At 45.3% G+C, this 16,135-nt stretch overlaps 1 protein-coding gene across 1 annotated transcript in view; it reads right to left on the bottom strand.

Moving 5' to 3' along the window:
* LOC132837035 (bone morphogenetic protein 1-like) overlaps window positions 1-16,135 on the bottom strand; it is a 132,016-nt gene that overhangs the window by 12,502 nt on the left and 103,379 nt on the right. Inside the window, exons 10-15 of the mRNA XM_060856689.1 lie at window positions 12,635-12,737; window positions 8,179-8,295; window positions 5,079-5,224; window positions 3,641-3,836; window positions 1,373-1,498; window positions 315-475 (exon numbers count right to left, since the gene is read on the bottom strand). Coding sequence (XP_060712672.1) covers window positions 315-475; window positions 1,373-1,498; window positions 3,641-3,836; window positions 5,079-5,224; window positions 8,179-8,295; window positions 12,635-12,737 — 849 coding nt within the window. The remainder of the gene's footprint in view (window positions 1-314; window positions 476-1,372; window positions 1,499-3,640; window positions 3,837-5,078; window positions 5,225-8,178; window positions 8,296-12,634; window positions 12,738-16,135) is intronic.

The raw sequence follows: 16,135 nt of genomic DNA, 5'->3' as shown, positions 1-16,135 counted from the left end.
ATAGTGACACTGGTCAAACAGGCCAGAAGACGAGGTGTTAAACCAAGGGCCCTAATGTGCTTACTTAGAAATGTACTGCTTTGCAGCATTCTCCAACAAGAGCAGGGGACATCGCCCCATGTTATGACCTATATTTATTCCACAGGCAACATTACAAATAAAAACGGATTAATCTGGTCATTGGTCGCTGCTTTTCCCACTTCGCCAGTGACCACACTTCATTCCCACAGCACCTTGAGATATGTGCAAATCACTACCCAAATGCAGATCTTTGGCTCATCTCGCACTGGCTTTTGCTCTGAGTAAATACTCACATCATTGCCTTCGATCTCAAAGAACTCAAACTGGAGGGAGATGCGATACTGGGTCGGTGCCACGACTTGCCAGACACAGTTCTTGTTGGGTGGGTATTCCTTGGGCCACCCTGGGCTGGTTATGGAGCCATTTAGCTTTGTCAGGAAACCACCACACGCGGCTGCAATTAATAAAACACCATTACTCCAGTAAAAAACAGAATTTGCAGCAGGAATTCTGTTTCCAAAAGAGAACATCTTCCAGCTGGGCAAATACAGCTCAACTACTACATACCAGAGGGAGGTCTGGCACTAAACACTTTGCAGTAATTGAGTTTTTTTTTAACTCCTCCTTGTTTGCTTATTCCTTGTATATCTATCTCGAGGCTCAGTCACCCTGTTCCCAAGTAATTTAGTACCAAACTCTCGCCCACACCAAGCATTTAATTTACATTCACTGGCACTCTCAGACACACTGGCTTCAGGGCAATGCACCATGCTGCTCGTTGCTGGCCAACAAGTTTTTCTGCTGTGCTTCTGTGGCATCGGAGGATGGGGCATGACACTCCCAACCACTAGCTGCACCTTCAACACTCAATGGTAACACTGAACCTGGCATCAGAGCACTTAAAGCACTGGGGCTGGCCCATTCCAGCAAGGAGCATCTCAATTCTGGGATGATGGCTGTCTTTGGCCTCAGCTTCTCTCCCACATCCATCACAAAAGGCATTCTCCCTCCTCTCCCCTTTCAAAGTTCTCTCTTTGATTTGCACCGCATAATGGGGGATGGAAGAATATTGGGATTACTGAAGGACTGCTAATCCAGAGACCTGGATGCTTTGGAGGCCAGGTTCAAATCCCATCTTAAAGCTTGGGGCATTCAAATTCAACAAACCAATCAGGAATAAAACCTACGACTCATTAATAATGATGGCAAAACTACTGGATTGCCCTATGGATTCACTGGTTCCCATTAGGGAAGGAAATATGGTTTACATGCATCTCCAAACAGACAGCAACACGGTGCACTCTTAACTCATCCCCAAAAAGAGTTGAAACAAAATCCCTCTCTTTCTCACCTTCACAGCTTCTCTTGTCATTTGCCAGCTCGTAGCCAGGGTCACAGGCACACTTGTAACTTCCCAGTGTGTTCACACAGCGTTGCTCACACCCACCATTGTCAGGCCGGGAGCACTCATCCACCTCTAGAATAAAGACAGCAAAGAGATCAGCACCAGTTGTGTCTGTGCAGAAACCCCCTGTAACTACACGTAGAGAAGAATGGATCATTTTGCTTTTCACTGAAGGGTAAAAAGGGCAACTACCCAGATAGAAAGGAAAATCCAAAGTAGGAGCCCCTCTTTCCGTTTCCACTGCTGAGAGCTGGTATTTCAGTCTTCTTTACCCTACTTACTGATAAAAGGCAGCAATGCTATCTCAGGCAGACAAACCAATTCCCTGGCTTGGGTGATACCACTGACATGTGGTTTTGATTCCACATCCCCGACATGTATATATTGCAGGAAGAGTGCACCCAGTTGAGCCAGATGTCAACGGTATATTTCAATGGTCACTTTCCCACCAAATGCAAGCAGTCTCCCTGATGATGCTGAATGCTTTGAAAGGCTGATTATCCTTCCCTGGCAAGTTCTACCCACTCCCTGTTTTCCATGGAAGGCTCCTTAATCTAAGGTGAGTCAAAGATTTGCACCCTGATGACACAGAGAACGGGAACAGCTTGTCCCTGGGAGAGGCCAGAGTTGGTTTTACTCCGTTCCTGAATCACACTTTCAAACAGAAATTTGGGGTGATATTCGCCTTTTTATTCCTTCCCACCAGCATGTTTAGTCACCTGAGGTACTGCCTTGAAAGTTCTGTGAAGTTTCCTTTCATAATCCTTGATAAGTTCTGTGGACTTTAATACAAAATGCAGGGTGTGGCAGATCTTTACTTTTTGTTCTGTAAAGTAAGGAGACCTAAATTTTGCAACACTCTATAATTATTTATACACTTCGATGTTCAAAACTATGCAACCCTTTAAATATGTTGTACTTAATTTTTATTTTAATGATTGCCTATAACTATGTCTGTAATTAGACCTATTGTTATGTCTATAATATTGTGTCTATTGTTGTCTCTAATTATGATTACTTATTTTATTTGTATCATCACCACAATGTTCATTGCTGCCATGATTTTTCAATCTTTCAAATAGCTGCTTATCTACCTCTGCTCTTCCACAGTCGTTAGGCTGATTCTACCAAACCCCCTTCTCCCAGCTGATCAACTTCCTTTTGCGATTTCTGCATTACCTCCAGTGCTTCTCTTTAGATAGCAAGAAGCCACAGGAGCTCAGTGGTTAGCACTGCTGTCTCACAGTGTCAGGGACCTGGGTTCAATTCAAGCCTCAGGTGACTGTCTGCGTGGAGTTTGCACGTTTTCCCCACGTCTGCATGGGTTTCTGCCCACAGTCCAAAGATGCGCAGTTCAGGTGGATTGGCTATGCTAAATTGCCCATAGTATTCCGGTATGTGTAGGTTAGGTGCATTAGTCAGGGGTAAATATAGGGTGGGGGAATGGGTCTGTTTGGAGGATTGGTGTGGACTTGTTGGGCCGAATGGCTGTTTCCACACTGTAGGAAATCTATGAGGCAAGAATTGCAAAGTAATTCACGTGCAGCCTGACTTACCCATATTTGTACCATTACTTTTGAATTCTATGCACCTCAAAATAAACCACATGATTTTTGTTTGCATCAGAATGTTTTGCTTTTTTCTGTCTTTATTTTCTATGGTGTAGACTGTGCTTTGTCTTCTCTTACCTAAAGCTGACTTGCTGCTCAACTTCCCAGTCTGCACATTTAAAAGCCTTCCTGCCCTTATCATCAGTGTTGCAACTGGCGCCATTCGTAACTTTTGATAACGCTCAAATAATCTTGTGTGGCACCTTAATAAAAATGTGATTGAAGTCCATATAAACTCAATCCACTGCATTTCCCTATTGATTCTGTCTATTACCACCCAAGATTGTACCATGCTGGGATTGTCCCAGCATGACTGTCCCCTTTGAAATGCAAGCTATTTCTTCCTATTTTCTCCATGATCTCATCAACTGCTCAGTTGAACCTTAACTCAAATGCTCTCCACTGCAAATGCTAAGCTTATAAGGCTTGCCAACAAAACGCTGACTGATGCTGCTTAAGCACAAATAGGGAGGACAATTCCAAATTGTTTTAGGGCTATGAAAGGTAGGCCCTAGAAGCTTACATGTTTTCTCTAACGAGTATTTTATAACACGTTCATAATCAGCAAGCAATGAGTGAAAGTGGAATCGGTCTGTGTACCTACCTTTGAAGAAGTTTGCGGAGAAGCCGGCTTTGTTAATGGACCCATCCGACACAAATTTCATCCACAATTTGTTGGAGCTCGACTTGATGTCATCAGGCTTGTCGTAGCCACAGTAACGGCCAATCAGGGGGCTGTCATCAGTGCTTCCATCACGGACCTCGAGGTAGTCATATGCACAGCTATCGTGTCTCTCAATCTGCACGGGGAGTAAAACAGCTCTAGAGTTTGCGAGTGAAGTTTCAGCAGAACTGGTGTACGCGCACACACTGAGAAAACACACTGTATACACTCACGCACAGCCCAAATTCTAGCACACTGTTCACACATTCAAATGTCAGACTCACGCGTCACCCATGCACACAGTAGACAGACTCTATACTGAAACACACTCACACAGGTCAAACCGTATAACATACAGCGCACGCAATGCACGCATTTGATGATATATCTATGACACATACACGAAGCCAGTGGTGCCAGAGTTAAAGTGGTGAACTGTCATATCTGAGCAGCTGGTAACTACAGGTTGGAAGGGAGAGATTAGAAATTGATGCTGTGTCTTAAATCCTGAGGTCAATTCAATACATTGCAGTGAGCTGTCAACTGTCTGAGCAAATTACTGTCTGTCATCACTCGTTCAGCATTCTTGAGCAGAACTGGAGCTTATCCCATTAAGTTAGTCACTGACAGGATCTGGTCTTCACCAACGTACCAAATATCCTTTCCCTTTCCTTGATACTAATGAAGGAATGGAATCAGTTTGATAACCGCAACAGATCCCATGGCTCCATTTCAAAGAAGAGCATGGGAGTTCCCCCAGGGTCCTGCTCACTATTAATCCCATATCCATCATCATCAAAACAGACAGACCAGTCACTAACACACTGTTGTTTGCTGAACCTTGCTGTGTGCACAGCAGCTGCTGCATTTCACTTATGTGTGAAGCCGACTACAATTCATTGGGACTGAACTGGAAAGTATTTGAATTTAAATTGAGTCAATTATTTGGATTTGAAGTTGGGAATTGAGAATTCAGTTAACTCAACCTGACAGTGTACGATCTATAGGCTTTCATGCAAAACTGAGTGCCCACTAGACCTTTCAATTTTATGGTGTGAAAGAAAAAAACCTGCAGTTTGTAACTGAATCCCAGGAGGAGTTGCCGCTCATAGGATGGGATAACAGAGCTGCAGTGGCAACATTTGATTAGTGATAATGACAGAAAATCCACTTTGGTGTAAACACACTCTCTATACACAACATGTGTCACAGCAAGTCCAATAAAGCAGCATTGATAAAGGCAACATGGAAATCAGCAATAATGTTGATTTCTGGGTGAAGTGATGTGATAACCAATGACTTTTCATACCTCGCCACCTTGTTTTAATCCACTTTGATGGCACAGTGTGAGAAATGACGTTTGAAAATTGAAACCTACCTCAAATGACTGAAAGCTGAGCCCAACATGGAAGCTGTCAGAGACTCTTATCCTCCAAATGCAGACTTTAGATGGCCTGTAGTCATCGGGGTAATTTGGAGACTGTATCTGTCCGAGATCCTTATTGATATCCCCACCACAAATGGCTGAAATTTATACACAAGAAAACGTAGCACACTCAGCACTTGCAGCTGCGGTTTTGCTCGGCCTCTATAGTCAATCATTCCAGGAGAGTTGAAGTGAACATTGAGTGACAGATGGACAAGGAAGTGCTAAAGTGATGAAGCGTGGCACCTGCCCTCCAAAGGTTACCTGGGACTCCTGCTGTTTGATTACAATAGTAACCCCTCCTACTAAGTGCTGAATGAGGAATGTTGGAAGGACTGATTAAATAGCACAAAACAGAGTAACACTGTTCTGGCTCAGGTAAGGAGACAGATGGAAGCCTGATGACCTAATGTTAAGCAGCCCCTCCAGGAGAATCGGGAGGATGGTGGAAGTAGTTTGGTGTCCAGTCTTAGGCACTAAGGCAACAGACAGCACCATCTTTCTGGAGCAACAGCTCACCAACTCAAAGCACAAATGGAAATCTAAACAACTGGTCACAATGTCTTGTCCTACTTTTTACAAATGGCTAGATCTTAGCTTGCAAAGTCATTAAGGCACAAGAAGAGGAGGCTTGGCCCAAACAATCTCAATCCAGTTTCAACTTCCATTTCTCCTTGGCTACTGTCCCTCCCTATTGCAGCAATCTCCTCTTCCAGGCCCATGCTCCTTCCCCGCTTCCAAAAAGTCTGGTATTGAGAGCGCTCTCTGATTTGAAAAGCTTCATTACTAGCAACCATGATTATAACTGCCTGGGTCTTGAGGTCTGAGATTTCTTTGCTAAACCCATCCACCATTCAACCTCTCTCTGCATTTCTCTCTCAAGCATTCCCACTCCTCCAAACTAATAATTAAACACTTTGAAAAAGTCCAGAATTGTTCCATTATTTCCTGGGATTTGAACCACACAGACACATTGAGGCTCAAAGTCAAACGCAAGTGTGAAACTTGAGATTGATCTATTTTTGTTGATTCATTCATGGGATATGGGGTCACTGGCTTGGCCTGCATTTATTGTCTATCCCAAGTTGCCTTTGAGAAGGTGGTGGTGATGTGCTTTCTTACTGTTACTGTTATGTGACTACTGTTATAATCAAAAAACAGGTAAATGGACATAGTATGCAAATGATAATGACTGAACTGAATTGTGGGTCGGGCTTGAAGGCTGAATGGCCTCCTCCTGTTCCAATTTCTGCACTTGGCTCTGAAGTTACAGTTGGACATACTGATCACACTCTGATTGAAGACTGCTACAGAGTCAGAGCTGCATGCAATTCAGGTTAACTATATGTGAGTTCTCCCCCTCGGCACATCATCTCTGTTAAACACTCCTGGACTTTCAAAAAGACCCAATTAGTGAGAGAAATAAAACGAGAAAGACATTTTAAAATTGACAGCACTCTTTTTAATAGCCTGTGCAAAGCACAGAGTTGCAAACTAATAATTAAACCCTGTGAAAAAGTCCAGAATTGTTTCATTATTTCCTTAGATTTGTACCGCACTAGACGCATTCCTACCCCATCTGGCATTGAGCTACTTGGCCTGCACAGGAAATAAAACTCCTGGTGATTTTTCTCCTGTGTATGAAGTTACTTTGAGCTATGCAGCAGCCCTATGGCTATCACAGCCCTGCCTGATTACTGATCTTTGGGTCGAGAGTGAGAGGGGAAGGGTGCCTCCCCCCAGACAAACCTTAGGCTCCTCATATTCTGCACTCTGATTTTCTTCCACATGAATCCTCCCTGTCTCTTCACCCTGCCTCAGCCCGCTCAGTACCCATCCACTAGTGAGTTGTGTGGGGACAGCATACCCCGGGACACTTGCACCAGTTGCACTCTCAGAATCTGGGCCAAATAACCTGACATGAATTTGGATAGTGACTGATCCGCCACATGTTGTAAAACACAGCTTGCTGCCGTCATGCTGGCTGTACTGAGATCCAGGTGTAACTGTATATGAAAATCAAATAAACACAAACCTTTACTCAGACCGGGGGCAGAAATGTTTTTCCTCATTGGGCTCCACCCTCTTACACCCACCCATTTTCAGATTGTATCCCTTGGTTCTCTCACTCTGCACTAACACTTGTCGAGTCCCTTCCTAATAAACTTACTCCATGCCTCTTTGCAAATGGTTGATTTTGAGCAGCTCACTGAGAGTATAAAAGTGATCTGCATTCTGCTGTTGTCTCTCAGATACACCGGAACTAAGCTGACTCTTTTTATGCATTCTTTGAGGGGATGATGGTGATATTGGCAAGGCTAACATTTACTGCCCATCTCAAGGGCAATTAATCATGGGCAGCAAATGCTAACCTTGACAATAACACTAACATCCCATGAAAGAACAAAGGGAAAAAAAAGTTGCCCTTGAACTGAGAGGCTTGCTGAGTCTTTTTATTTTAAAGGAGACAGGCTTTTCATTTCAGTCTTATTTAATGAAATTAAATTGCAACAATTGTGGGATTTGAACCCATACTCCGAATGTATGGGTTTGAACCTTGGAGCTACAAACTTAGTGACATTACCATTACACCACCATATTCTTGTCTGCACATAACTCCCTGCTCTTGTGTAGTGCCACTGAATTGGCAGGAATCCCTACAGGGAATGGTGCCGACAGCCCTGAGTGCCCAGCTGGAACACCTCCTTGTGTATCACCAGAGTGCAATCACACCATCTCGAGTAGCCATTACTGGAATTCTGGGGACTAAAACAGCAGGCAAGTGGGATGGCGCATCAATATCACCCAAACATTCAGGAGGTCACCTTTTAACAGGCAGGAGAGTGCCCAACAAACTTGTCATTCCAAAACAGGCCATTTGGTCTGAACGGTCCAACTTCAATGCTTGCCTCACACAAAGCCTTTTCCCACAATAAAGCAAAAATGCCCAGTAATATTGAATATCCCCTTTGTGGAGTACAGATAGGTCACACTTGCTTCTCAGTTCCCAGGGAGGACAACTAAGTAGGGAAGAAAGAATATCCGTGATTACCCTCATACACGGCGGAGAATCCTTTGCCAACCCAGCTGCTGCTGCTGCGGAACTCAATCCACAGGCGGCTATCCGTGGAGATGAGAGAGGCAGGAACTTTATCTCCGCAGAATCTGCCTGAAGACAGAAAGAGAGAAACACACACTTAAGTGATCGGGTTAACCACAAGCACAAGAATTCATTGCGGGCTGTCATTGCATTGAACCTTAATCGATGCTTCTCTCAATTCCTCTGTCAATTCTCAAGTTGTTAAAGGAATTGCTTAATGTCGGAGCTGGAGGACTGAGTACAGCTCTGGTTACTGCACCATATGAAAGAGTAATTACACGAGATATGGCATAGCAGAGATTTACAAGGATGTTACTTGGGCTGGAGAATTTTCGTTCCAGGACAGATTGAATTGGGTAGAACTATTTTTTTTGAAACAGATGAAACTAAGGGTCATTATACAAATATTCATAGTTTAGATAGAATGGATAGAATTCCCGTTGGTTGAGGGGTCCATAAACCACTGGTGTAATTTTAAATTGAGAATGTTAAAAATCACACAACACCAGATTATAGTCCAACAGGTTTATTTGGAAGGACAACCTTTCGGAGTGCTGCTCCTTCATCAGGTAGCTAGTGAGGCAGAATCATAGGACACAGAATTTATAGCAAAAGATCATAGTGTCACACAACTGATGCAATCCATTGAATAAACCTACACCGCTGTTAAGTTTCATCGTGTCATACAACTGACGCGTTATATTGAACAAACCTAGATTGCTGTTAAGTGTAATCTAAATTTAAATTGAGAGGGAGATGACAATTGGAGGGAAACACATTTTTTTTAAACCTGAAGTGGTGGTGGTCTGAAACACACTGCATGAAAGGATGGTCAAGGGAGAAACTCTCAACACATGTAAGAACATTGTTAAACAATCACAATTTTTCGAAGCATTTGCATACCATAATTCACAAGTCTATGCACCAAGAGAAATCAGGCTGGATGGTAAGTTGTCAGCCAGCACACATGCAGGAGTAGCCTCCTGCTCTGCTGTAAATTCTAATGATTTTGATGCTGAATGAAGGACAAGCACTGACCCAGGGAAATCTATGCATTTGGCAAACAAATCCAGGAAGATAGGGTCTTGAGTTACCATCTCATGCAGGGATGCACCTTATCACCACTATATTGAAAGTTCAGCCAAAGCAAAAACACACAGCGTCGACAAAACAGACAGAGGCTGCTTCTCGCAAAGGTGAAGCCAAAACGAACATGCTGAGACAGTCAAACAGGTCTCAACACAGTAGTGGTGCTGTGTGCCAGATCATCAGATGTAGACAGAGAAGCAATTTCATTGTCATAAAAGGGCAAGAAATTAGTTCAGCTGGGATTTAAAACGGAATTTGAAAGATGAAGATATCATATTAATTATAGGCTTCTCAATGTTATCGGAGGTGAAAAACCAACAAATATCCATCCTCCACCCAAAACACTCCTGGGCGCTGTCTTCTGCTGAAGTATGGCTTCTGGCCAAATTGTTTAGCCTCACAATTCTCAGATCACCCGAATGCTGCACTCAGCCATGGAAACTCTGAATTACTGACCCCTCCACAGCTCATGGGATGTCAATGTTGATTCTGGCTGCCAGCCTTTTGACTGCAGTAAAGGGGTCTGGACAAGTAGCTTGACAGGTTGCCAGGAGATTATTCACTGCTGCACCATCCCTCTGAACCAGATGGGAGAACAGTCAGAACCTGTGGTACGAACACCCACTCAAATTCATAGTCAATTTGTAATAAGAAGCACTGAGGGTACAAAGGCGTTTGGAACATCAATTCCACCCGCTTACTGCACCTTTTATCCAATATTTGACAGGGAGAAAGTGAGAACTGCAGATGCTGGAGACCAGAGTTGAAAAATGTGGTGCTGGAAAAACACAGCAGGCCAGACAGCATCTGAGGAGCAGGAGAATCGACATTTCGGGCATAAGCTAAAGAATGGCGTATGCCCGAAACGTCGAATCTCCTGCTCCTCGGATGCTGCCTGGCCTGCTGTGTTTTTCCAGCACCACATTTTTCAACTCCAATATTTGACAGACTTCCACCAACTCGGCTCATTATTACCTCACTACTGCGAGCTGGGTTACCCAGCCTCAATCATCACCTTGCCATCTGGGGCCTGGGATTTGAAATACCAAGAAACAAATGCTTTGTCTCATCAAAGTGCGTGCTAGAAGGGGCATCAGTCCCACATTGGTACTTTGCCAGGGGTTGACAGGAGTTGAGCGATTGGTGATTTGCACTGGTACCCATGAACAACCTCCCAATCGCCATACCTCACCCCAGGAAGATCAGGGCAACCGGCATGACAATAGTGGGAACACTATCACTCTAGTCACACCTTCCTAAATTAGAAATATGGAAAATAGGAACAAATGGGAGACCATCTGGTCCATCAAGCCTGCTCTGCCATTTAACTGGATCATAGCTGACCTACCTGAATGCCATTTTCCTGCACTATCTCCATATCCGGCATGGTGGCACAGTGGTTAGCACTGCTGCCTCACAGCGCCTGTAGACCTGGGTTCAATTCCCGACTCAGGCGACTGACTGTGTGGAGTTTGCACGTTCTCCCCGTGTCTGCGTGGGTTTCCTCCGGGTGCTCCGGTTTCCTCCCACAGTCCAAAGATGTGCGGGTCAGGTGAATTGGCCATGCTAAATTGCCCGTAGTGTTAGGTAAGGGGTAAATGTAGGGGTACGGGTGGGTTGCGGGTCGGTGTGGACTTGTTGGGCCGAAGGGCCTGTTTCCACACTGTAAGTCTAATCTAATCTAATCCCTTGCTATCTTTAATATATCGAAAGCTATCAACTTCAGTCTTGAACATTAGGATGGAGCATCCACAGCCTTTTGGGGTAGAGAATTCCAAAGATTGACTGCCCTCTAAGTGAAGCAATTCCTCCTCATCCTATCTAAAATGGCCAGCCTCTTAGTGAGAGGTTGTGTTCCCTGGTTAAGGACTGCACAGCAGCCCTTGCTCAACCAGGTGGTAAAATCCATGCTGCATCTACCCTGTTGATCTGTGTGAGTACTTTGAGTGCATCAAGAAGATCACATTTCATTCTTCTAAGCAGTTACAGCCTCCTCAACCTCTCTTGGACTTGAACATACAGTGCCCATGCCTCCACTGGTGCCATGGTGCAATACAGAATGACAGGAGTATATTCAGCATGGGGATTACAACATTCCATGATGATAAATTTTACAGATAGAGATCAGTACTACTGATGGATCTATCAGTGCACTGGCTGCCAGTCCACAGTCCTGTGCCAAACAAGGCACATGCCATGTCAAATGAAGCATGGCACTAGCTTTTCTCGAAAGCTGGCACTGACAGGTGCAATAGAAGATTTTAAAAACAATGAGCAGATTTTAAACACAGACGCCGTGATCAAACTACACATTGCCAAGAATCCTCACCTAGCTGTGGCAAGGATAGCAAAAGCTGCCTATTATCCCTCCATTTAAGATTTGTCTCAAGCTGTCAACTGCCTACGGGTTATGATATGGTCAATATTAATTCAAGGAGGAACAGTGAATGAAAATGAGCATGGGTTTGAAGAACTGAAAAGTTTTTTTTTAATCCATGTGGGTGTTGCTGGCTAGGCTAGCATTTAGATTAGATCAACAAGTCCACACCGACCCGCTGAAGCGCAACCCACCCAGACCCTTACATTTACCCCTGCACCTAACACTGCGGACAATTTAGCATGGCCAATCCACCTGACCCGCACATCTTTGGACTGTGGGAGGAAACCGGAGCACCCGGAGGAAACCCACGCAGACACGGGGAGAACGTGCAAACTCCACACAGATAGTCGCCTGAGGCGGGAACTGAACCCGGATTTCTGGCGCTGTGAGGCAGCAGTGCTAACCACTGTGCCACCGTGCCGCCCACCCTGAACGACCCTTTCTGAATTGCTCTTGAGGAGGTGTTCAGGAGCCATCTGAGTAACTTGCATTTCAGAGGGCTGTGAAGAGTTAATCATATTCCTGTGGATCTGGGGTCCCCTATGGGCCAAACCAGGTAACAACAGCAGATTCCTCCACTCAAGCAACTGGCTGTTTACAACAATCCAGTGTACTATTAGTGAGACCATGATTTCATTCTTCATTTATTAATCAATTGAGTGCAAATTGCCCACAGCAGCCTTGAAGGTATTTGAGCTCTGGTCTCCAGAACATTAGCCCAGCCTATTGATTGCCAATTCAGTAATATTAACACTTTGCAACCATCCCCAGCCTCAGAGTCGTGTGATAGCTCCTCATTAGAGTGCACTGATGGAGGGCAAAAAACGTGCAAGGACAAATGCATTCAAAGAGATGAAACAGAACAAGAACATAAGTGATACAGGTAGAAGGCAGAGCAGATCACAGTCAGATTAAAGCCAAGAGTTCAATTATTCCTACCACGCAATGGGGCTTTCTTCCAGTATCCATCTCGCACTTCTACATAATCGTACCAGCACAGCCGGCTCCTGAACGTGTCCATTGCCGTGAAGTTTAGAATAATCTTTAAAAGTAAATGAGGTAAAGTCATGATAGAAACAGTCCTCAAATTGAAAACTGGGTTGATTCATCTGAGTTGATTTTTGTTTTTATGGGGTATTACAAAACAGGTGAAAGCAAGCCAGCAGCCACATTATTCCATCTCCTCTGGTCTACATTTCCATTGCTAACTCAATAAAAAAGGAGAACTGTAATATGGGCTTCATTTTTGTTACCATCCATTTCACAACACTGAGAGAAAGTGAGGACTGCAGATGCCAGAAAGTCAGAGTCAAAATGTGTGGCGCTGGAAAAGCACAGCAGATCAGGCAGCATCCGAGGAGCTGGCATTTCGGGCAAAAGCCCTTCAAAAGGAATTTTGGGGATGGAGAGGGGATGGGGGCTAAGAGATAAATAGGAGGGTGGGGTGGGAGTGAAGGTAGCTGGGAAGGCGATAGGTGGATGCAGGTGGGGGATAAAGGTGGTGGTTGAGAGGGAGGGTGGAGCGGATCGGTGGGAAGCAAGGTGGACAGGTGGAACAGGTCAAGAGGGTGGTGCCGAGTTGGGAGGTTTTACTGTGATAAGGTGGGGGGAGGGAAGATGAGGAAATTAGTGAAGTTGACGTTGATGCTGTACGGTTGAAGGCGGAAGATGAGATGTTCTTCCTCCAGTCATTGGGTGGCTTGGTTTTGGCGGTGGATGAGGCCCAGGACTTGCACATCCTTGGTGGAGTAGGAGGTGGAGTTGAAGTGGTCGTCCACAGAGCAGTGGGATTTTTTGTTGCATGTGCTCCGGAGATTTTCCCTGTTAGGCTCTGTGAGTTGGCGTTCGGTCTACCCAATATAGTGGAGACCACATCAAGAGCAATGTACATAGTAGATGAGATGGGTGGATGCTTTCATATCTGGCAGAGATCTTCCTGCACATCCAACCCACTTCATCTACCATACCCGATGCTCTCAATGTGGTATCCTCTATATCGGGGAGACAGAACGCCAACTCGTGGAGCACTTCAGGGAACATCCCTGGGACACATGCACCCAAAAAGTCCTCTGCCCTATGGCCAAACACTTCAATTCCCCCTCCCACTCCACCAAGGACATGCAAGTCCTGAGCCTCCTCCACCACCAAAACCAAGCCACCGGACAAGTGGAGGAAGAACATCTCATCTTCCGCCTTGGGACGCTTCAACCACACGGCATCAACGGCAACTCCACCAGTTTCCTCATCTCCCCTCCCCCAACCTAATTTCAGATCCAATCCTCCAACTCAGCACCATGCACTTGACCTGTCCCATCTGTCCATCTTCCTTCCCACCTATCTGCTCCACCCTCCCCACCGACCTATCACAATGACCAGCCCCCCCCCCACTTGCAACCACCTACTGCCTTCCCAGCTACCTTGGCACTAGCCCTACACCAACCGGCCTATTTATTCCTCAGCTCCCCCCCACCTTCCTGATGAAGGGCTTATGCCATTGACAGTCCTGCTCCTCGGATGCTGCCTGACCAGCTGTGCTTTTCCAGCGCCACATTTCACAGCACTGTACAAACTCAAACCCTTTTCAATGCACTTGAAAGCAGTATCTCATCTCACCCACAATGGATCACATTATAGGCTTGATGGTGGGCAGGACTGCCACCAGAAGCCTGCACTGTGTGAGGATAAATGGTCACCTGCCTGTGGTTTTTCCCAATTACTGACTTGACGGCATCCTCACTGTCCTTCAAGGCTCACCAAGCCCAGGAGACAACAGAAGGTCTTTCAGCTTTAAAGCCAACTAGGATGCTACAAGCGTCTCAGTGAGTGAAGGAGAGAGAGAGAGGTGGCACCATTTTGCAGCACACTGTCCCTGGGGATATTTTGCTCGAAACGGAAACAAAAATGTATTCAAAAGCTGGGCTCTTTAGAGCTTGGATTCGGGGTGAGGGTTGGAGAGGGATGGTGATAGCCTGCTGCTGAGCCCAGGGAGACAGACTGTGCCTGTAAGCCTGCCTGCAGTGCTGTTCTCTACCCTCTCTGCCATTAAGTCTGCACTGCCTCTCCCTATCACTTCTGCCAAAATGAATTGCTTCACACCTCTCTAGATTAAATTCTATCCACTTATTCCATACGGTCAATTCTGTTAACCTATCCATGCCCTGACGCAGTCAATTGCTGCCACACTTTGTAAGATTGGGAGGTTTTGATTTTTCTTTTACCATGTTACATGTGTTGAGACAAGAGACTTTTATGCAATTGGGAGGGACATCTGGATACAAAGCCATGGTCCCAGGGGTGAGAGGATAAAGTGGTTTCTCATTACGTCAAACATTTCCTGTTCTTTTCCCTGTTCCACCCACCAGCTTGTGAGAAACGTACATGGTTATGAGACAACATTCCCACAGATGACCTCATGGATGGACCTGTCTCAGAAGTAAATGCTGGTTATGGCTCATTGAAATGAATCATCTCAGGGGGCTATCATTGATCAAAGGGAGGGGCATCACTTTAACCCTTTTTCTGTGTCTCAAATGGTTTCACACCAGCCCCAGGAACGAGGACAACGGTTTTGTGGGTGGTGGACTAGTTTGTGAATGGTTTGGTGGGGGTGAAGGTATTTGAATGGCTTAATAGGTTCAAGGTGGTTTGTGAACAGAGTGGGGTTTAGAGGGCTCGGGGGAAGTTTGAATGAGCTGGGGTGGTCTCTGAATGGTTTCGGGTGGTGATCTCTGATTGGGTTTTGAGGGTGGTTTCTGAATGGTTTTGGGTGACGGTCTCTGAATGGTTTCAGGGAGAGGAGTTTGAATGGGTTCAGGGTGGTTTCTGACTGGTTTCAGATTGTGGTTTCTGAATGAGTTTAAGGGCCGTTGCTGAATGGGTTAGAGGTGGTCTCTGCATGATTGGGTAGTGGTTTCTGAATGGGTTTGAGGCTGGTTTCTGAATGAGCTTGGGGGGCAGGAGTTTGAATGGGTTTGAGGTGATTTCTGAATGGGTTTGAGGGTGGCAGTTTTTGAATTGGTTCAGGGTGCTTTCTAAATGGGTTCGAGGTGGTTTCTGAATGGGTTCGAGGTGGTTTCTGAATGGGTCTGAGGTGATTTCTGAATGGATCTGAGGTGATTTCTGAATGGATCTGAGGGTGGTTTCTGAATGCTTTCGGATGGTGGTTTCTGAATGCTTTCGGGTGGTCGTTTCTGAATGGGTTCAGGGTGGTTTCTGAATGGGTTCAGGGTAGTTTCTGAATGGGTTCAAGCTAGTTTCTGACTGCGTTTGAGGTGGTTTCTAAATGGGGTTCAGGGTGGTCTCTGAATAGGTTCCGGTGGTTTCTTAATTGGTTTAAGGGTGGTTTCTGAATGGCTTTAAGGGTGGTTTCTGAATGGGTTTGAGGGTGGTTTCCAAATGGGTTTGGGGTAGTTTCTGAATGGGTTTGGGTTGATATCTGAA

This window comes from Hemiscyllium ocellatum, chromosome 48 (genome assembly GCF_020745735.1).
Source record: "Hemiscyllium ocellatum isolate sHemOce1 chromosome 48, sHemOce1.pat.X.cur, whole genome shotgun sequence".
In the NCBI taxonomy this organism is placed as follows: Eukaryota; Metazoa; Chordata; class Chondrichthyes; order Orectolobiformes; family Hemiscylliidae; genus Hemiscyllium; species Hemiscyllium ocellatum.
This window is presented reverse-complemented; position numbering and strand designations above follow the sequence as displayed.